General features: G+C 40.6%; 1 protein-coding gene across 1 annotated transcript; it reads right to left on the bottom strand.

Annotated features, from left to right (window-relative positions):
- Window positions 1-250: 250 nt before the first annotated feature.
- LOC135080271 (phospholipid-transporting ATPase ABCA1-like) lies at window positions 251-22,642 on the bottom strand. The gene is made up of 31 exons (XM_063974958.1): window positions 22,615-22,642; window positions 22,225-22,331; window positions 21,878-22,007; window positions 21,453-21,538; window positions 21,192-21,362; window positions 20,490-20,718; window positions 20,117-20,284; window positions 19,175-19,353; window positions 18,734-18,880; window positions 18,478-18,595; window positions 18,243-18,397; window positions 17,832-18,059; window positions 17,619-17,757; window positions 17,105-17,354; window positions 16,758-16,816; window positions 16,554-16,666; window positions 16,259-16,484; window positions 15,935-16,017; window positions 15,498-15,714; window positions 15,015-15,233; window positions 14,696-14,818; window positions 14,406-14,615; window positions 14,228-14,325; window positions 13,994-14,138; window positions 13,660-13,770; window positions 2,411-2,547; window positions 2,137-2,284; window positions 1,426-1,636; window positions 948-1,138; window positions 788-873; window positions 251-669 (listed from the first exon to the last, which is right to left on the bottom strand). Exons 2-31 carry the CDS (start codon window positions 22,255-22,257, stop codon window positions 436-438), a joined length of 4,644 nt encoding a protein of 1,547 aa, XP_063831028.1. The 5' UTR covers window positions 22,258-22,331; window positions 22,615-22,642; the 3' UTR covers window positions 251-435.
- Between the last annotated feature and the right edge of the window lie 335 nt (window positions 22,643-22,977).

The following is a 22,977-nucleotide window of genomic DNA, read 5'->3' as shown; positions in this document are numbered from 1 at the left end:
TAATTAAAACACTAATAAAGTAATTTTTGCAGCTGCATTTTCCTAATTTTCTTTTTAATCAGCTCTACACCCTAATATTTTGTCTATAAGTCGCTGCATTATTAATTTAAACATTAAAAGCGAGTACTTACCTATTGCCAACAACAAAAAATAAGAAGAAGAAAAGATAAAAAAGTAAAAACGTATCTTAGGAATAAGAATTTATTTCAAAAATAATTATAAAGTAAGTATTTACAAAAACTGTCTAAAAACAAAATGTAAAACTACTCCCCTATGAGTTTGTTAATGATTTCATGATTTAATACAGGGACATAATATTGCCATAGTCATCTTCGATCAGTGTAATTATTTTTCCTTCTTGGTTACGTTCAGAATTATGGTACTTCAAAAGCAACCATGATAGCTCAAATCCGTAAAAAGGGAAGATAAAAATAATTACGCGGGTCCAGCTGACACATCTTTTAGAATCCCTTTAGGCTTTGTCCCCGATTTAGATTTACCCGCTGGACCGTTCTGGGGCTTCGCGAATGATAGGAATACCTCTTCCAGCGTCGTCTCCGAGACGGTATAGTCTTCGATCAACTCTGAGAAGGTGGTCTTCAAATCTTCCATCTCTTGGAACAGCTTGCTGTACTCCATCGTCTCGTTTATGTGGTAGTGCAGCATCGTCTATGGATATATTATTATCATTAAGTATCCTTATTGTAATGGCAACAATAAATGTATCTCAATAATGAAAGCTGTAGTTCAGACAACTATTTTGACATCGTGTTGAAAAATTGCTTACCTTATGCTCATCTTTGAGAGTACACTTGAATTTCTTCTCTATCGCGGCTTTTAGTCGATATGCTTTCGGGTTTGGTGCTATAGTGACTGGAAATTAAAAATGTTTTAATTTGAGACCAAATTATAAGATGTGCAAAACAGAGATTTACTTCATTCATTACCAGTTTTACTGCCCTTTCGTCGAGATCTTCTGTGTCTCATGCTTGACGCGCCCGGTTCATACTTGATCTTCAAGTAGACCGAGTGCCCCGAAGCAAACGCGGCTCGCAGTCCGGCGGGAGAGCCCAACGCGCATATCTCACCGGCAGCCATGATGGAGATACGATGGCACAGTGCTTCCATCTCGTCCAAACTGAAATATTTAAAGTCTTAAGTACATGGTTGCTTTAAACATCACCGGCTTCATTTGCATCAATGCGAATAGAGTATGGATGTAATTAAGATGGATGGTGTGACCTCGTGCTATAAGACGTGTCCTATGGAAGCTTGTGCATCACTCATGGGTTTCTATAAATTTTGCTCCAACTACGTCGTACCTTTTAATATTGCGTGGGTTATCGTTGGCTACTGATTGCGTGAAATTGTGTAATTTAGCTTTATTAGCTCTTGAGTATGGTCTCGGACTCAGAGTCGGAGTACCTGTGCGAGGTGATGATGATGGCATGCTGATCCCGCAGGCTGCGCTTGAGCGCGTACCACACGCGGCGACGCGCGGCCACGTCGACGCCGGCCGTGGGCTCGTCCAGCAGCGTGAGCGGCGCGCCCGTGCACAGCGCGCACGCCGCCGCCAGCCGCCGCAGGCAGCCGCCGCTGTAGCCTGACACCAGCTGGTCCGTGTATTTTTCCAGGCCTATCCAGAAACATAACGTTGAAATGCTGAACTTAGCCGTGATAGCGGAAATAAAAGTGATTGAATCCAATGTGAATTGCCACTGCTATGGCACTGACATGGCCCAGGCGCGTCTTTTTTGTTGAGATCTGTAGCGTGGCGGTGGTACCCACTAAGTTACGGGACAAAGTCAGGTCACAGTTGGTCAAGGTCCAGACTCGTATACAGTGAGTTTTTTTTTTTGCGTCGGGAAATGCTTTGCCACTGGCTGGTGGGGACAGTCAGTCAGTGGGTTATGTGGGACTCTCCCCGCCGGGTGGGCGGGGCCTACCCACTAAAACCCGACGGTGTCCTCCGGGGCCATTGATACGAAGCCGCGAGTTATTGTCCTATTAGACATTCTTCCGCGGCTCCGTCTCAGGCTACAGCTCGCTCTTGGGCGAGCCCCTCCAGCTTCGAGGGGATTACTTCCGTATACAGTGAGTACTCTACCGTTGATCAATTAGAAAACAAAAACGTACCAACAAGTTTGATCCAGGCCTTTGTTTCGGCATTCGTGTCGCGTTCGTTGAGGCCGTGGAGCGCGAGAAGGAGATCCAGGTTCTGCCGGCCGGTCAAGAAGTCGTCCAGGCCCCAAAATTGAGGGCAGTAGCCCAGAGAGTACAGATACTGGAACCAATTCACTATTCATTGGTAGAGACATAGATGGTGTGTCTGATATGGAAAGGTTTACGAATGGTGTCCTCTAAAAAATAATCTGGGAGAAGTTTAAAAAGTTCACTCAAAGCTAATCACCTTACTGGAATACGGAAACGTCAGTTCATGGCCGTTAGTAAAGATGCGCCCTTTGGTTGGGCACATGTCTGCAGTCAGCATCCGGAACATGGTAGATTTGCCTGCTCCGTTTACGCCCAGTAGACCAAAACATTCGCCTGTGACAAACATACAAGTAGAAGTAGGCAAACGTCAAAGCTGGCGGACGAGGCCATTCTGCAAGGCCAGGAGGTGTTGGACGGTGACGAGGAGTTCGAAGACCGCTATTACGATGTCCTCTCCCGGATCGACGCTCTTCTGGACCGCCGCAGCAGTGCTTCGCCGCTGGGGTTTGCGAGTGCCGTGGACGTTTCGACGCCGCTGTTCGAGACCACGAGGCTGCCTCCAATAGAAATCCAATCGTTTGACGGTAACAACGTCTGTGCATACAAGCCATTCATCGAGATTTTTATGGCATTAATAGGCAAAAACTGTAAGTTATCCAATGTACAAAAATTATATTATTTAAAGGGCTATTTAAAGGGCGAGGCTTTGAATCTTGTAAATAATCTGCCTCTCATAAACCAGTCGTATGATGATGCTATTGCTTTGTTAAATAGGAGATACGACACTAAGGGACTAATGATTAAAACGCATATTACGGCCGAATACTGAAACGCCATTTAAATATTTGACGGCTTCTCAAATAGTTAAGCAGCTCCTAAACTTACATTTCGCATACTCAAAACAATATCTGAGCAGTTCTCAATTTTTAAGCACCTCTCAAATTAAGTTGCACTCAAACGCCACTTAAATGAATTTTCGCATACTGAAACGCCATTCAACGCTAAGCATTACTCAAACAACTGTCAAATCGTCTTAAGCAGCTGTTAAATTTGAGAGTGCTTGCGCGGTATCTTAAATCCTATTCTTATACCTAAATTGACCTAAATAGTGGTAAATAATGTGTGTCATCGTTATCATTTCTTTCGAGCCTCGAGGAAATACCTAGATCTAATCGCAGGAACGCAATAAGGCTGAACGCTATTGAAAAATATTATTATAATGACATGCAATTCCGAGCGAGGTTCCGCGTCTCTAAAGAAACGGTGTTGTTTCTGGATTCATAATTTGGAAGCTCTTTGAAACCCCTCACCAAATGCCATACAACCAGTGGACCAAATACTTATTAGGAACCCTACTGTTCTACGCACGTTCTTCCACATCTAACAGCCAACTGTGCATCGTATAGTGCACGAAGTAACAACCAAAATAGCTGCTATGAAATCGCTTTACATAAACATGCCTATTTCTGAGGATTATGGGGACATCGCATAGCAGCATTTCCAAGAGTTGTTGATTTGTCAATTTGATGCTCTGTCAGTCAACAATGATAAATGTCAATTGTGGTTACGTTTCGGTCCACGATCGCCACTTAACAGATTTCAACAATAAAAAGTATCACATTTAAAATTATTTTTTTAATTAAATAAAAATATAAGCATTAATTTTTTTATATGATAAAACGAGATTTATATATAATAGAAACTAAAAATAAATTGTTCTATGTTAAGTTGATTGAGTATATTTACATAAAAGACAATACATAACCAAACGATGCTGCGTGTAATGGATAAAAGACGTAAAGTTATCATTTGTGTAAATGAAAACATACTTTTTTTGGTAAATGTTGCCATTATGTAAACATTTGAGAGCTGCTTAGCTGATCACGGCTTCAAATCCGTTGAGTAGCGTTTGAGAATACCATTTAAAATTGAAGGATACTTAAATTTAGGAGCCCGTCAGCTGAGTGACAGATTTGAGTAGTGTTTCAGTATTCGGCCGTTAGTGCTCTTTTAGATCTGCCTAGTATTACGCTTGGCACTGCCCAGGCCATTCGTTCCTTACGGCCGAATACTGAAACGCCATTTAAATATTTGACGGCTTCTCAAATAGTTAAGCAGCTCCTAAACTTACATTTCGCATACTCAAAACAATATCTGAGCAGTTCTCAATTTTTAAGCACCTCTCAAATTAAGTTGCACTCAAACGCCACTTAAATGAATTTTCGCATACTGAAACGCCATTCAACGCTAAGCATTACTCAAACAACTGTCAAATCGTCTTAAGCAGCTGTTAAATTTGAGAGTGCTTGCGCGGTATCTTAAATCCTATTGTTATACCTAAAACGACCTAAGGGTCATTCCACCGGCCAAGAAAATCACGTGTCCGGGGCCAAAAAGTACCCGAATATCATAATATTTTAGTAACAAATATTTTTATCTAATAGTATAACTTTGGTTCTTGTTGTTAAACCACAGAGATAGTTAATAATAGTTAATTAAGTAATTAAAAAAAAATCGTAAGTCGTCAAAAATTGATTACCACGGCGTGTCCGCGCTCCCGATTTCAGAACAAATTTGCTCGTATAAATTAATCCGTTATTGTTACCGCTTTCAATGCTTATGTAATCGATTACTGATTAAATAAACATTGATAAATTAAATACGATATAACTATATCACTAAAAGGTTTTGTAAAATAACTATTTGAAGTTGTGTCCGGGCGTTAACCGTGATTACCCCGACACGTCGCTAATGTGCGCCTACGTCCCTAGCTACGCAATTTAGAAACGAGCTCTATCCTCCCCCGTGAACCTTTAGTGGTGGCCTCCGTGCCGAGGTGTCCGGTAATGCGACTCGTCGCAAGATTTCGGAGTTATCGAGATAAGAATATGATTACCCAGACCTTGGTTCAGTGCACGGTTGATTACTCTATCCTGTTTTTTTAGGTTTCTTTACATGGAAAGTTTTTGAGAATGTACAGGAATAATGGTCCATGTAACCGCATTTTTTGTGTATTAAAACATTTGGGATTCAACTTACAGATTGGGCAGGGCTCAGGATAAACCTTAATTTTTTGACTACCCCGACCTTGATTACCCCGACTTTTGTCACCGGGTAATCAATAGAACTGTAATTTTACTAATAATTGATTAACTAAATAACGTTTATTAAGCAAAAATAACCATTTACTAATATGAAATCCTGTTAATACATATTATTAATAATAATAATATCTTATCCTATCTTCCGCCTTACCGGTGTAACAGTCGCCACCACCACGCCTGAGCCTCTGTGGGACCTGAGACACTCTACTCCACCTAGGCTGCTCGACGTCAACGTTAACCCACCAACCCGCGACGAAGTGACCTTTTTTTTTTTTTTTTTTTTTTTTTTTTTTTTGCGTCGGGAAATGCTTTGCGCATGCCCACTGGCTGATGGGGACAGTCAGTCAGTGGGTTATGTGGGACTCTCCCCGCCGGGAGGGCGGGGCCTACCCACTAAAAACCCGACGGTGTCCTCCGGGGCCATTGATACGAAGCCGCGAGTTATTGTCCTATTGGACATTCGTCCGCGGCTCCGTCTCAGGCTACAGCTCGCTCTTGAGCGAGCCCCTCCAGCTTCGAGGGGAATAGTGATTCCTCTCGGGTCGTCCGCTAACGGCGCACTGGACACTGGTGCGCCGGCGCCACGGGTCTCGTAAGGCGCCCGCCGGGCATCCCCATACCCAGCGGTCGAGACTCCTAAGGAGGAGCGTGTAGGTTGTAAACCCTCCTGCGTCGCCCTGGACGACGGCGGCGGATCATAGGGGCATCAGCCGAAGCCTCTCGCTCCCTCTCCGCCGCTTCCTTCTGCGAGATAACTGCCTCGCAGAAGGAGAGCATCGCGTGCCATATCTCCTTACTCCCCACCATGCGGGCCACTACGGCCTGCAGAGAGAGGTCGTCTCCCACTGCGGCTACGAGGGACTCCCGCTCAGCATCCCACGCTGGGCACACCTCCAAGGTGTGCTGTGCGGAGTCCGTCGCAGCATCGCAGTGCCAACACCTGGCATCGAGCTCCCGACCTATCCGGTAAAGATAGTCCCCGAAACAGCCGTGGCCCGTGAATATTTGAGTCGTCCGGTACGTTAGACGACCGTGCTGGCGTAGCACCCACTCATCTAGCACGGGCTGGATGGCGCTTAAAGTGCGGGCGACGAAGTGACCAAGGCTATCCTGTCTCTCAAAATTGGCAAGACCCCTGGACTCGACTTTATCACCGCAGAAATGCTGAAAGCCGATGTAAACTCCGCCGTCGACGTCCTGACACCTGTCGCCGAAAATATCTGGATGGAAGAGGAACTCCCAGATGACTGGCATAAGGGGCTTCTAATTATTGTGCCGAAAAAAGGGTAAAGCAAGGGTGTCAGTATCGGAAGACCCAAGAGATGCGATCTGGTGTGAGGAATTGCACACCGTTGGTGCAGAGGCTGTGGAACGAGTCCACAATTTCACTTACCTCGGGAGCATCGTGTCAGAGTCTGGAGGTACCGAAAAGGACATCATTTCGCGCATTGCCAAGGCCAGAGCTACCTTCGCACAACTTCGAGCCGTATGGCAATTACGGAAATTGACCCACGCAAGATCAAAATATTCGGGTCCAACGTCAAATCAGTTCTCCAAAATTTCGAATTCTCCAAAATCTCCAAACGACAAACTCTTGGAACGCTGCTACGAAATACCGATCGGCCAGCAGATCAAACGCTGCAAGTGGAACTGGATCGGCCACACTCTCCGAAGGGACCCCGATAATATCCCCAAGCAGGCTCTAGATTGGAACCCCCAGGGAAAATGCAAACATGGTCGCGCCAAAAAAACATAGCGGCGCACTGTAGCAGACGAGGCGAAGAAGATCGGCAAGACTTGGAGCGAGATCAAACGCGAAGCTCAAAACCGAATGCGATGGAGGACTGTTGAGTTGTGGACGCCTTCTGTCCCATATAGGAGACATAGGACATTGAGTCACTAATATTATATGTATAAGCGAAAGTTTTTTACTCTTTTACGCAACAACTACTTAACAGATATTGTTGAAACTTTACAATATTGTCGTTTATACATCAGAATAACAAATGGCTAGTTTTAATAACATTTATTTCACCATAACATAAAAAAACCTTAGAAAATAAAATATTTTGTTTTATTTTTGATTACTCTGACTCCCAACTTTGATTACCCCGACCATGAAAATTTTGATGTCACATAACTTTTTATTCCTGCTTGCTACAGATGGGCCAATATAAAAAATATGCACGTAACAATGTCTATTTTGAAATGTTTTACCTAAACTTACTCTAAATTCAAAAATAAAAAAGGTCGGGGTAATCAACTAAATAATCCAGATCCGGAGAAATACCCCTAAATAGTGGTAAATAATGTGTGTCATCGTTATCATTTCTTTCGAGCCTCGAGGAAATACCTAGATCTAATCGCAGGAACGCAATAAGGCTGAACGCTATTGAAAAATATTATTATAATGACATGCAATTCCGAGCGAGGTTCCGCGTCTCTAAAGAAACGGTGTTGTTTCTGGATTCATAATTTGGAAGCTCTTTGAAACCCCTCACCAAATGCCATACAACCAGTGGACCAAATACTTATTATAACCCTACTGTTCTACGCAACGGGAAGTTATGAACGTGTACTAGGTGATATCTTCCACATCTAACAGCCAACTGTGCATCGTATAGTGCACGAAGTAACAACCAAAATAGCTGCTATGAAATCGCTTTACATAAACATGCCTATTTCTGAGGATTAAGGGGACATCGCATAGCAGCATTTCCAAGAGTTGTTGATTTGTCAATTTGATGCTCTGTCAGTCAACAATGATAAATGTCAATTGTGGTTACGTTTCGGTCCACGATCGCCACTTAATAGATTTCAACAATAAAAAGTATCATATTTAAAATTATTTTTTTAATTAAATAAAAATGCAAGCATTATTATTTTTATATGATAAAACGAGATTTATATATAATAGAAACTAAAAATAAACTGTTCTATGTTAAGTTGATTGATTATATTTCCATAAAAGACAATACATAACCAAACGATGTTGCGTGTAATGGATAAAAGACGTAAAGTTATCATTTGTGTAAATGAAAAAATACTTTTTTTGGTAAATGTTGCCATTATGTAAACATTTGAGAGCTGCTTAGCTGATCACGGCTTCAAATCCGTTGAGTAGCGTTTGAGAATACCATTTAAAATTGAAGGATACTTAAATTTAGGAGCCCGTCAGCTGAGTGACAGATTTGAGTAGTGTTTCAGTATTCGGCCGTTAGTGTCACAGATTTCGCAGCAAATGAACGCGCTACGTAGCTATGATGAACCCGTTGATAGCTGGGACTCCATATTGGTGTGCATCATGATGAAGAAATTAGATTCACTGACTGTAAGATTGTTTAGTGCAGAGCAGGACTATCGTAGCATGCCCAGTATGGAGTCGCTGGTAAGTTTCCTAGAGAGACGTGCTATCTCGCTGGAGGCTAGCTCGGCTTGTGACACGAGCCGTACAGAAAGGGCTTCGAGGTCTTTTCATATTTCCACTTGTAATATACAATCGAACCCAAAGTGTAATAATGTAAAATCTACAACGATTCCTTGTTTATTATGTAAAAATTGTTATCACAAATTGTACAAATGCCCTACTTTTTTATTGATGACTAATTCAGAAAGGCTTTCATATGTAAATAATTGCAATTTATGTAAAATATGTTTAAATAAGCATGTACAAAAATGTAGATACAATTTTACATGTTCCGTATGCAAAGAGAATTCGCATAATTCTTTAATACATTGTAATTCATTTCAACAATCAAAACCTGTACATATTAATTCATTGCATGCATCTAACTCTGTAAATAATCATTCATGTCAATCTGAAACTGTACATACCTATACAAATAGTAATTCAAAAATTTTGTTTTCCACTAAATATACACGCAGGCAAAGTATGTCAAAAATGCCTCATGTCTTCAAGACTGTAGACTCAGGGAGTCAAACTTATTTTTGTAATCAGGCCTTGGTCATCATACCAGGTCTTCATACATATAATACAAGGGCTTTACATACATTGGGTCAAACTGGATGGGGGTCTTAGTGCTTCTGATACATCCATAAATGTCTAAGTTGGATTTCTTCATTGCTTTTACATTATAATTCTTTTATGCAAGTGAGGAAACTTGAACCAAGTTTTGTTTTCGAAAATGTAATGTTACATAGACCGATACATTTTCAAAGATTGTTATGATCTAGGTTTCATGAATATCTTGATTTTTATTGTAATGTTACCTTTCTTATTTCATTTAAACAATTTGTTGCAAGAAGGTATTATCATCAATATAATGTTAGTTTAAGGCTTGGTATTTCTTCTAAAGTAGGTATTTCGCGCTGTCAAAATCTGCGCGCGCAATTCTTCGCCGAAAACAGCGCGTCAAAGAGCTCCCGCCACAATTTCCAGCTACACAGTATAGAAATACGCAGTTGGTTAGGTTAGGTTGACTTCCTTCCTTTCAAGCGTCACACTCACAACACTTTCTAATAGAAATCATATCCAAGTGATACAAATTAAAACACCTTTCAGACTTTTTGGGAATATATTCTAGAATCGAATAAATATAAAATATAACTGCAGAAGTAAACACTGTTCAAAGTGGCCGTGGCGTCGCCCGACCTTCTGGAAGTTCTGCGCCGGCTTAAAGAATTTCAAGATTACGTCACCCGACCTATCGGTAGGCCCTTGGGAGCTTGAGCGATTGGAATTTTTTTTTATGATAAGTTACTCTTAGTAGCGATTATTTAGAGCTTGGATAATAAATTTAATTATAGTTGTTGCAATTCACGAAGCTTTGCATGTGGTTAATAACATTAATCAGTATAGGTACGCATCAATTTTGTTCAGTCTCTTTGTTTATTAATAAATAAAAACATCATACTAAAATTGCAGAAACATGTTTGTTTGTATTGGTCTGGGTGTTTTCTTTCTATAATATGTATGACGTATGTACGGGGTTCTGTACCTATCGAAAATTGCTATAAGCATCACACGCGGTTACCTGCGTACCTCTGTGCACTCATGGGAGTTTAAGCAGAGGTCCCTAGAGTTTGACTTTGAGCTTTGTTTATAGTCATTACGAAGCAGACTGATGGGAAACTGCACTGTCTTGAATTCGAAAGGGTAATTTGACGGTGTTTGGGGAATTCTAGGAATAAATACAGAGTCTCCTCATTGAGATTGAGACATTTCAATTTGAGATTTCACTTGACATTGAACACAATCTGAAATGGAGTTTTCAAACACTTGTAAAAATAAAAAGTTATTAAATCAAAGGCACTAAGTAGTATTGATATCAACTTCGAAGAAAATGACTGCCAAAATTACTTACCCGTTCCACACGTCTTTCATGAATTATATTAAGGTATTGTTAAACTAAATTTCAAGTAGATTGAACCAAGGAATCACTTTGTCCCATACAAACTTTGCCCCCTTTTTTCACCCCCTTCATTTCATGACCCCATTTCGGAAAATCTTTTCTTATGAGATGCCTACGTCATAAAAAGAACACACCTTCCAACTTTCAGGTCTCTACGATATCCGTCAGTCATTTAGGACAAAGCATTTTTATTAGTTGTTCAAAACTCTATCGTTCCAGGTATGTCATTGACAGGAGGGCGCTACTATCTTAATGGGTTATTCATTAGTCCACTTGACATTTCAGAATCGTTTGACTTTGATACCTAAGCGATTTGATATTCGGAGTCTTTTAATGAAATCAAGTTCTGAAATAACTTGAGGTGTTGTACCCGATCAAGCTTTTCATTGCAGGACAGTTAAATAGTTTTATTATTAGTTTCTTCTCTAAGTCTTAATTTGTCAGAGTAGGTAAAGGCTCCATGAGAGCAAAATTTAGCTTTATAATAGTTTTTAATTTTTTTCTTGAAATATTTGACGCCTTGTAATCTCTTGCAATCTCTCGTTAATATAGGTCCACACAAATAAATAATGTTTGACTTCGACTTTAATAATTATGCTCTTACATAATTATAAATAAACTAGCTTTCCGCCCGCCGCTTCGCCCGCGTGGAATTTTTTGGTTTTTATATAACTTATTACACTCAGATATAATGTGGCTTTCTATTGGTGAAAGATTTTTTAAAATCAGTTCAGTAGATCCCGAGATTACCCCTTACAATTTAACAAATATACAAACACACAAACTTTACCTCTTTATAATATTAGATTATAGATAGGTAATTTGAAACCCTATTTTGTTTTATTCTTTTTTTTATTTTAAATATTTCACGATCCAAACTAATATTTACTGTAAGTAAATGCTAAATAGTAAATATTAGTTTGGATTGTGAAATATCCTACTAATATTATAAAGGCGAAAGTTTGGATGTCTGGATGTCATGATGTCTGGATGTTTGTTACTCTTTCACGCAAAAACTACTAAACGGATTTTGTTGAAACTTTACAGTATTATTGTTTATAACCCAGATTAACATTATGACGATATGTGGCAAATAAATTTCAATAAATAAATAAGACGTGTCTAAAAGCGCCATCTATCGTCATTGGTTAAAATCTACAGCACTGGACAAACTACGGTATGACGTTCGTAAATATTCATTCGGGGGAAACCGTGAAACGCCATCTATCAACATGGGTAAAATGAGGTAAAACATCATATCTAACGGGGGTAAAACGAGGTCCACGCGAACGAAGTCGCGGGCGGCCGCTAGTTTATAATAGGTAGCTTTCCCTCCGCAACCTTATTGGTATTCCATGTATGTGTCTTTTAACTGAGTTCTGTTAAACATTTCATGTAAAATTTGTCCAATTACAACTCTATTTACATCTGCATCTGTAAGCAAGGATTCATGTTCTCCAGCCCAGATGCCGAGTAAACAGAATCGTCTTTCAGTGACGTGCAGCTGCCCCTATATTTGACCCACTGACCTAATTTTTTATTATTTATTTGTGTCAGTGTGCTCTTCTAAAGAGTGAAGACGATTGTATGTAGGTACTATTAAAATGTAATTTTAACTCATTGGTTTTGTCTCATATTTGAGGAATGTATCATGAGTAGAGTCTTAGTTTAAAAGGATGCCAACGATTTAAATTTCAATAGGTAGACAAAATTCAGAATTCTTAATTATCAAAAATTTTAGCTTTCTCCAGTAACACTGGTATTATTATACTGTGACTCATCAAAGTCATCATTGTCAAAAATATTGACATATCGGGAACTGTCACGGCCAAAAAACTGGCACGCGTCCGTCCTCCGTAAGCGCCACCGCGCGACTGATTGAGATAGTCCAAGCCGTCATGGGCGATTTTTTCCACATTTTTTAACATAGTAACTAAATAAGACGCAATATAAAAATTTCATCCGTTAAAAGCCCTCAAGTTATTTCTGAACTTTAGTTTAGTAAAAGATTCAGAATCTCAAATCGCTTATTTTAAAAATAAAACCATTATTAGAAAACGAATAGAGGTAACTTTGGGAATTTATTCTATCGAGTCAACTTCATCAAATCGTGTTTCCATCCGTTAATAGCCCTAGAAAATATCCTCAACTATGCCCAAAAAAAATCTTAGCCTTTTATTTTACTGTTTAGTACCTCAAAAATGAAAAATGAAAACCTCATTTTCGCCATTTTCTCTGTTACCCGGCCTTAATTGTAATGCGTGTCGCATTCCGCGCGCGGACTATGTTGAGAACCAACAAAAGAGTTTTTAATGTTTTTTTACTTTTTCTTCTAAAACAAAATAAATTTTACTTCTCTACTTTGACAGCTCAAGAAAGTTGTTTTATTCATACTTTTATCCATATTTTAATTCAATAATTCATACACATACAATAATTAATTTATGTCTTATGCAACAACTGGCATAGAAGAGCCGTAAAAAGCAATCATCATCATCATCATCATCATTTCAGCCACAGGACGTCCACTGCTGAACATAGGCCTCCCCCAATGCTTTCCATGTTGATCGAATGGTAGCGGCCTGCGTCCAGCGCTTCCCTGCTACCTTTACGATGTCGTCGGTCCACCTTGTAGGTGGACGTCCCACGCTGCGTTTTCCGGTACGCGGCCTCCATTCCAGAACCTTTCTGCCCCATCGGCCGTCAGTTCTGCGTACTATGTGCCCTGCCCATTGCCACTTCAGCTTGCTAATCCGTCGGGCTATGTCAGCGACTTTGGTTCGTTTACGGATCTCCTCATTTCTGATTCGATCTCGCAAAGAAACACCAAGCATAGCCCTCTCCATAGCACGCTGTGCAACTTTGAGCTTCTGTATAAGGCCTATAGTGAGAGGCCACGTTTCACGAAAAAGCAATAGTCCAAGGTTTTTATGGCAGAAAGCTGATAGAGTAAAGAAGAATCTTCATACCTCTCTTAACGGAGAAACTAACGCCCTTGACGGCCGTGAAGCTACTGGTCAAGCCTCTGTAGTTCTTGTGCACTTTTGACACCAGCATTAAGTCTGGGATATATTGCGGCGCTGCGAATTGAAAATATGTTACATTTAAGCACATTTTATGGCTAAGGCCCGATTCAACCAAACTTTTATCCGAGAATAACTCCTGGTACAACTGGCACATTGACAGTTTCAGTATGGGAAATATGTCAAAACTGACTATTTATTCTGAGATTAATATTTACTCTTGTTTGGTCGAATCCACCCTTAGTAAATAATTGTCGTTTACGGATTCAAGTTGACTTACGAAGCTTGATAGTTTTCTTGACATACTCCTGCTCTGCTTTGACCATCCTATCATTGTATCGCGGGGCTGCTGGCTTGTACGTGTAGTTCACAGTCTTCTCCCATATCACACAGAACATGCCTCTTTGGCTTAAGATCACAACAGTCTAAAACAACATTACAGTAAGAGTGGTCTGTACTAACCATGTTTTATAAAGATTTTGTATAATGTGACATAATATAAATAATATCTCACCATATACAGGAAGATTTGGACGGTCAGATAAATTATATTTTTTCCAGGCGCAACGTCTTGGAAGCAAAAATAGCACCACGGGTTGGAGTCCACCGATTCTGGTATTGAATGACTTAATTAAAATTTACTAAAGCAGTAGCTTTGAATTTAAAATTACTGATGTAAAGCTAGGGCTTACTGCAGCATTTGTCAGCGTCAAAATACGGGATAGCCATCACGAGAGTTGGGCATTTGTCCTTGTTAAGTTTGCAGAGCGCGTTTAGGTATGCCGTCATGGTACACCCCTCCATTGCCTGGTTGAAGGTGTATGGAGGCATTACTATCACAGCCGTTGGTTCGAAGACTCTTGTCGATGGCACCAATCCCAGAAGTATTGGAAATATGAGAACTAAAACCAAAAACGGTATTACACCTGGAATATACCAGCTAGTTGTAAGACTCCAGAAAGAAACAGTTTTAAAAATTTACCGAAAAAAACCATTGTGATAGCAATCAGTCCAACGGCCAGACCCTGCGAGAAATATATCGTGATCTGGTACGAAAAGGAGAGCATCGCCATGCTACCCAATAGCACCACCACCGAAGCTGCAACTGAAAATAGATAGAATACAGTTTATTGTACACTACACAAGACGTAAGGTCAGTTTCCACTTTCCAACAAGGCGGAGCGGAGAGGAGCGTAGAAGTGTTTTGAACAACCAATCAGATTTCATTATTTCCATTTCTCGTCTCCGCTCCGCTTTGGTGGAAACCGGGCCTTAGAATATTATAATAAGGTGCTGCTTACTCATAAACTCCATGTCCGAGAAAGTCTTATCAAAATCCAGGAAGGTGCAAGCCACGATCAGAGTGACGACGTACGTGAGGAGCACCTGTAGTGCACATGCTAACAGCAGGGCAGCCCAATGAAGTTCTGGGGAACAACCAGCTAAGGCGTGGATATGGCGCGCACCCGCTGCCTCCTTGCACGGCAGTTGGATCATGAAGATGATGCCCGAGAGAAGCACTGCAATGGATGTAGAGTTAAGCTGGGTTGCACCATCTTACATTAACGTATGTGTCAAACTTCATACAAAAAACACAAAGTTAGGTGGTGCAAACTAAGTTTTAGAAAAGTCCTTTCTTTAAATTACCGATTTGCTACAAATTGGAAGCCGACCAAACTATCGGCTGACCAAAAGTCTGTAGTTAGTTTAAAGATCACACCATTTTTGTAAAACAAACTTGGCGAAAAAAATATTAAGAAAGATCGAGTAGTTACTTTACTTACTGAGAGTTGTAGAAAACATCCAAAGGTTAATATTGGTGATACTTTTCGGTTCTTTTATCTCCGTAAAGGAGTAGGGCGTGTATGCGCCAGCCAGAGGATGGTTGTAGGTGGTGATGGTGCGGCCGCCCGCCCAAGGTAGCGCGCGGGTGGCTACTAAGTTGGATAGTACGTTCAGAGCTGATGGAGCAGCGTGACGTACTGTCGTTGTGTACATCACCTGAAATTCAGTCTTCAGTTGTTTACTTACCCTCAAGATCAGCAGCAAGATGTAGTTCCCTCTACGATCTACTATTTAGCTTAACAGGTTTGCAGTTTCAAATTCTAATGGGGTTAAAAACATCTTGGTAAGAATAATGCGTGTATCTAACATTGTAAACATGAGGACTTAGATTGGTTTGTGAAAGATTATTTAATTGTCTTTGACTTTTTAATCTCACCTTAGCATCAGTTTCATTAAGTTCTATTCCAGCTAAATAGTTGTTGTACTCCATTTTATCTTGCTGACTAGAACGAAGCAAAGCTGCGAAATGTGTTCAATTATTTATTATACATTTCTCATCAACATCATCATCAGATCACTTAGTCTGCAGGAGCATGATGCCCGTTTTCACCATCAATCCCTAATAATTAAGTGACCCCTATGAAAACAACATTCCTGTTATGTGTTACCATAGGGGTCTCTTAAAAATTAAGGATTAATGGTGAAAACGGGCATGAGTCTCTCAAATCATATTAAGAAGATCTAAACCAGGAAACCTTACCTTCATCAACGTCAGAGGCACTTTCAAAATGCACCCTCGGGTACTGATCACTTAGCGGCCTCAGATCGGAGTCGTTCCCGTCTATCTTGTACAGGATCCTGTAGTCTGACGAGGGTCTGTACATGTCGAGGTTCATGGCCAGAAACGTTTTGTCTTTCTTCGGATGTTTGGAGTCGTTCGTGATACCGGTTATGACCAATATTAGGATTACAACACGGATTATTCCCTGCAATTTCTAAAGTTAGGAAATCTTAAAATATGATTTTATACATCTCAAAATAAAGAAGGTACTCACGAATCCAATTTGTGTGATTTTGTAGATCCAAAGGAACCTCAAATATCGCTTGATTAGTGCCATCATTTGTCTGAAGTACAGGGGTATACCCTTTAATTTTTTGTACTTGGGCGCTAAAAGAAATGGAATATTTTCAGCCTTATTTAATAATTGGTATCAGCTTATTATATTAGTTGTATTATTGAACCAACGTTCGGGATTTACCTTTCCTTCCTTTGATTTCATCCTCCGCTATTGGACCAGTTTCAACATTACTGCAAAGTCTGGGGAAAATAAAGCAATAAAATAGAAACGGAAGAACTAGCGTGGGCAGGCCTCCTACTAGGTGGACCGACGATCTGGTAAAGGTCGCGGGAAGAGCCTGGATGCGGGCAGTGCGCGATCGTTCATTGTGGAAAACCTTGGGGGAGGCCTTTGTCCAGTAGTGGACGTCATTTGGCTGAAACGAAAATAGAAACGCGAATACGTTATGCATTCTTATGTATTTAAACTTCAAATTGCGTTCTCCTCACGTCTTCTACGGATACCCTATATTTTCAAAACATTCTTACTTCAGGAACACTTCTTCAAGGGTAGACGTTCCAACTCCGATAGATTCAATACGCAGCTCAGTCTTCTGGGATTCCAGCGTTGAAAATAGGCTGGGGAAGTTCTTGCTGTTTGCAGATGGTAGGTTGTAGGAGATCGAATTGAACCCAGATTCTTTGACTGTGGCCTCCGAGACCACAGACTTGACAGCACTGGTAATAGCTGGCTCGTTAGGCAGTCCGGTCGTGGTGAACGTTAGGCGGTAGCCGGTACCTGAAGAAGAGAACCTTTCAGGTTCGAATCTCTCTATTAAGGTACACGTGTATTACCAGACATTTGTAGTTTCACAAAAAGAAAATGTCTATGATGTACTGAAATGTTCTACCTTCAATACAAACCCGGTAAATAGCAGTAACATTGGCCTCACTGAGATTGGAAGTTGCAACGAAGTTAGGGTTGTAGTTTGGGATGTAAAATATCGGCCGGAGATGCAATCAAATCATATAAATCATCAGTAAAGTCGATACATTACTTTACCTATGGCCCTCTTGAGGTGCATGGGCGTAGCGTGGCATCGTAGCTGGCCTGCGTGCAACGCCGCCACGCGGTCGCCTAAAGCGTCCGCCTCCTCCATGAAGTGAGTCGACAGCAGGACGGTGCGTGTCCCTCGCAAGGACTGTGTTGAAATAACATGGTATAGTAAGTTGTGATTACTTGTACAGTAATTATTTTCACCTTTTCTATACTAACCAATAGCAGATCCCAAAGCGAACGCCTGGTTTCCACGTCCAAACCTGACGTTGGCTCATCCAGCAATAGTACGCTAGCTTGGCCTGCTAGGGCGCACGCTAACTGGACCCGTCTCTGCATACCTCCAGATAGCTGAGAAGTTTTGTTTTTAGCCTTATCCTTTATATGGAGCTGGTCTAAGAGGATCTTTGATGATTTTCGGGCTTCTTCAAATGTGCCACCGTTTAGCTGAAATAGCATAAATCGTTTAGCAGCTCAATTCTTTCAAAGTCACTTCTAAATCTTCTAAATACTTCTTTTTTACATCAAGATCTATACTTGTCTACTCAAGGACATCCCGAAATTCTTTGATCAACTGAAATTCAGGGGAAAAATTTCTGTAAATATGGCTTAAAGTTTTAAGCAACTCACCAGCGTGAAGAACATGACGTGCTCAATGACTGATAAACTTTCAAGGAACATGTTCTGTTGCGGACACAGGCCCATTTGCTGTCTCGCTGCCGCCTTATGAGACATCATGTCAAAACCATTCACGAGAACCTTGCCCTTGGTAGCGCCCGTCATACCTAAATGACAAGAAGGCAATATAGGTAATATTGCTTTTTTTTCCAACGAATTAGCTTCAAAACAATCATTATGTACTCACCTGTGATGACAGACATGAGCGTACTCTTCCCGGCACCGTTGTGTCCCAATAGGATAGTGATTTCACCTTTAAAAATTTCTAGAGATACGTTGTCCAGTGCCCTATGCTTAGGATATTCCTGTGAGATTAAATACTTAGTTTTAGACCAGGTCTTCATAGGTGACAATGTGATTTGTTTTCTATACGAGTACCCTTGTAATTGACTCATTACAGACAGCAGAAATGTGTGGTCTGATCTTACGTCGGCTGTACATACCTTGGTGACGTTGATGACTTTGATTCCAGCCTCCAGGTGTTTAGGAGGCTCCTCGAAGTACTGCGGGTCTTGAACCTGTGCTAGTGGCTTTTCTATTTTCTCCGTCCCGATATTTGGGTCTGATGCAGTTTTGGACCAATATTCTTTCTGATGGAATAAAAGAAATCGTCTCATTTTTAGATTTTACGGATCTATGAGTTGTAACATCAGCTTGTCTACTAGGGTACAAAGTAAAACATTGGAAGGGTTCACTATATTAGTATATCTATTAAATATTTAGATTAGCGTGCATCTAAAATTTTTCGTCTAACTAAGACTCTTCCAACGAATGTCCTAAATCCGAACCTACAAAGTGAATCCTGATATTGAAGTATCAAGGACATCATGAGAGCTGTATTAGAATAGGTACTAAAGACCTTACCATTTCAAATTAAAATTAACCTGCCAGAGAAAGTTCCACGGATGCGTAGAGCCATAGTAGCCAGGGATGACCAGGTCCAGGTACCAGAACAGTGCCACGCACAGGATGATGTGGATGACGAAGACGATGTACGCCATGAGCGCCGGGCCCGACATGTCTGTGTGGGACTTCATCATGGTTGTGAGCGTTAACCCAGTTCCTGAATTCAATCATAAACTATTTGGTTTTGTTATACTCGTAATAAGTACCTTACCAATAAGAGCAACAAGGAGATACATAATCATCAAGCTGCATTACTGACTATGTTAGATGATTGTCTTTTAAGTCAGTTATGAAGACGTCGATGAATGTGGAGTGGCACAACCTCTATCCAAAGAGATAATAATTAGCCTACAGTATCGTACGTTACGGTAATACCACAGAATAATAATAAGTACTACGTACAGAAGTTTTACTTCGCGAAGGTATTTAAAAAAATGTATGCTCAATGTCATTAACAATATGGTGTAATTTAGCCTGTCTCAAGAGTCAAGTACCATTTTGTTGACAAACGTCAGTGATCGGCACTGCGCCGAAGCTATAGGGCTGACTTCGGTAAAATGATGTGACGTGAGGTGCCAATCTGCAGAAAATGGCGGAGGAAATACATGATTTAGCATGAATTATCATGAATAATATTAACTACTTATTTACCTCTCAGTGTCTTGAGGCAACTTAAAAAAGTACATTCTGTGTTTTTATTATTATTTAGGCAGTTAAATACTGCACAGTATTTAGTACACCATTTTCTTTATTTTTTTCCATCATACACAAGAATACGCGTGCGTGAGTCAATGTTCGCTCGTATGTGAGGCCTTGTCGAATAGTACTCTTGTAGGGGGCAATCGTGCGTGTTTTGTTTTCGATGTAAACTCGCGGAGATGAACAGGCCTGGTAATACTGAATATTTGGTAGTCACTCACCCATAGCTTCAAGTTTACAAGCTTCTTTGAAGATCCAGGAGAGCGGCATGAAAGGTATCAGCCCACAGGGGTACACCATGTATTTAGACAAATCCAAATTACTGACGATATACGCCGGTAGAGTTAGCAAAATGTATACCGCTGATACTGTCAGTCCAGTAGGTGGTGCTGTGAAGAATATAGATAATTTCAATAAAATCACTTGAAGAACGGACAACAATCTTAGCGAAAAGACAATATATTCAGAGAGTGATGAGATCTCTTTCAACAAAATTGTTTCTACTACATACTTGAAAAATCGTTCTGACACTCGCCAGTTTCGCCAAATAGTGACACCTTTAGCATAATCCATTTCTCCATTTAACACCCTCACCTTGTCTCGCCAAATAACTGCTGACCATCGCCGCAGTAATTGTGAACAAGCTCTGGAGGAACATGGCCAAGAAGATGAGAAACGAGTGTGACTTCATCAGCAGAGCCGACGGTTCCATTTTCATCAGCACAGTGCTGGCCAGCGAGTATATCAGCCCAGGAACCAGGGCGTTTAGGACGTGAGACGTGGCCAGGTCGTAAGGAGTCACGCCCGTCATTTTCATAAGCTCCTGCCATTTAAAAATACATAAATAATGATGAAGTAGACTATTACAACTTTACAACTCAATCTACATGGGATGGGCCTCATTAGCAGTCAAGTTGCAGTTTCTGGTTACAGAAATGCTGTATTGGGGTGAGAGGTGAGATTAGTTAGTCCCGTAAGCAGAGTACAAGACAGTTCTGAACCTGTAAGCAGTTGACATTGACTGACGATGCATGTAATATTTTAAACTATTATGTTGCATTTTTTACTATAAAATTATCACTTCACGGGATTTATTGCAACAATATCTATTTTAACGGTAAATAATATTTGTTGCAATAAATCCCGTGAAGTGATAATTTGACGATGCATGGTCCAAGTATCATCTTATTGAAGTCTGTTCCCATTGTTCTGCAGCACCTATACTGTACGTAAGTAGTACATTATGCTAAATGATGTAGCTACATATGGCACGAGTTTTAGCAATTACCAAATTACCTGTACTCCATTCGCCTTTTCAGTTAACGTGCGTAACATTAATGTGTAAAAACCCGGCAATATTGCTAGATCAGCTGCGAAAAACAGTAAGTCCGATTTGAGAGAGTGAGTGGCGCCTTTATCTTCTATGCTAGAGTAACTGACGTATGGAAACTCTTGCACCGACATTCTCTAGAAAAGGAAAAACGAATAAATTGCTATCGCAAGGTTTGCCCTTAAAGAGTAGGTATTGTGTATTTTTTTGTATTCGGCATAAAATACCTGTTTAACTACGTTGCCGGTCATCATTTCTATGAAGCTGGTGTCTACGGCCCATTGGAGTCGCATGAACGACTTGTATATTGTTCCTAGAAAATAACGATATCTAAAAAAGTATAGGTTTTTTTATAGAATTTCAAAATTATGTTATTCTTTTCAGTGCAAATGGCGTCTTCATGTGGTTCATCATCTTCATCATCATTTCAGCCACAGGACGACCACTATTGAACATAGGCTTTCCCCAATGATGTCCATATTGACCGGTTGGTAGCTGCCTGCAACGAGCGCCTTCCTGCTACCTTGAGGTCGTCGCTCCACATTATCGGGTGGACGTGGACCATGTCTTTAATTAGACAATTCTCATGTTTCACAAGCGATGCCTATTTCTCCAGAATTCTTCTCATTTTAAGTACTACTTAGGTCCTCACCATATTGTTTATGAGGCAGTGGAATCACGTTGTACTCCTCGCCATCAGAGAGTGGTCCGTCTGTCATGAACTGGTTCTTCATTCGGATTGAATAATTGAGGTTGTCTGGCCAGCTGTGTTCTGCTACGTTCTGAAATACGTGTAAAACACCAGAAGAGATCTTTTTAAACCATAGAAGAGACTAGACCCCAGCTAACAATAGCTGAAATATTTCGGAGGGTTATACTACTCCCATGTTTATGGAATGTTGTAAGTAAGCTATGCTAACAAGATTTTGACACAAAATTAATATACCTGTTTGTTTACTTATTTTTTGTTGTGTATAAATAGAGACATTAGTTACTCACATGAAACACGATGACCGCTTCATCTGGCCCCATCTCCTTGGTGTATCCGAATACGGTGGACGCGTTGTGGAATGGATAATATCCTTGCGCATTATTTGACTTGGTACCTTAAAGAGTTTTATCTAACTTTATCTAAGTTTAACTTTAAGTATTTTAGAACTAGCTTTGCAAATTAATGTGTCTTTACTATAAAGAATTTCGATTTCATAATCAATTGAAAACAGCAACAACAACACCCACGAATTCTGACTGTATTATTACTTCTGAAAAGACTGTACATTATACCATGTACTGTGATACGTAAAGAGTTTTAAGTAGCTATAACACCCTGACTCTTCAGCATAGCCTACCTAACTGCCTTGTAAAGAAGTCTTGTTATCCGTAACTAACCAGTTAAAGTCTTCAACAGTGGCAGGTCCAGTTTCTGACCCACCAAGTCCATTAGGGTGTTAGTGAAGTTCGTCTCTGGAGTGTAGAGCACGCATTGGGGCCCTACAGCACTCCAGATCGATAGAGGTCCCTAGAGGATCAAAATATTCACAACTAAATACATGGAAAACAGCTCGTAGACAGAGCTAATGGCCGCTGGGGCAGAAAACTTCTCGACTACGAGCCGGAAAAGGTTTTGTGGGTGGAAAAGGTAGGTGGACCGACGATCTGGTGAACGTCACGGGAAGTACTTGGATGCGCAAGATCGGTTATTGTGGAAATGCTTGGTCCCGGGAGGAATTTGTCCAGCAGTGGACGTCATTT

This window comes from Ostrinia nubilalis, chromosome 17 (assembly GCF_963855985.1).
Source record: "Ostrinia nubilalis chromosome 17, ilOstNubi1.1, whole genome shotgun sequence".
In the NCBI taxonomy this organism is placed as follows: domain Eukaryota; kingdom Metazoa; phylum Arthropoda; class Insecta; order Lepidoptera; family Crambidae; genus Ostrinia; species Ostrinia nubilalis.
The sequence above is the reverse complement of the archived record's forward strand: the minus strand, read 5'-3'. Positions and strand labels throughout refer to the sequence as shown.

Bases quoted from the DNA above. Each gene is read 5' to 3' on its own strand.
- LOC135080271 (XM_063974958.1), bottom strand. From the start codon at position 22,257: ATGGGGCCAGATGAAGCGGTCATCGTGTTTCAT. The intron at 19,354-20,116 runs GTGAGTGACTAC...GATTGAATTCAG, and splicing joins TTGTAAACTTGAAGCTATGG to GAACTGGGTTAACGCTCACA. The intron at 14,616-14,695 runs GTAAATTTTTAA...TTTTGGTTTTAG, and splicing joins TATCACAATGGTTTTTTTCG to TTCTCATATTTCCAATACTT.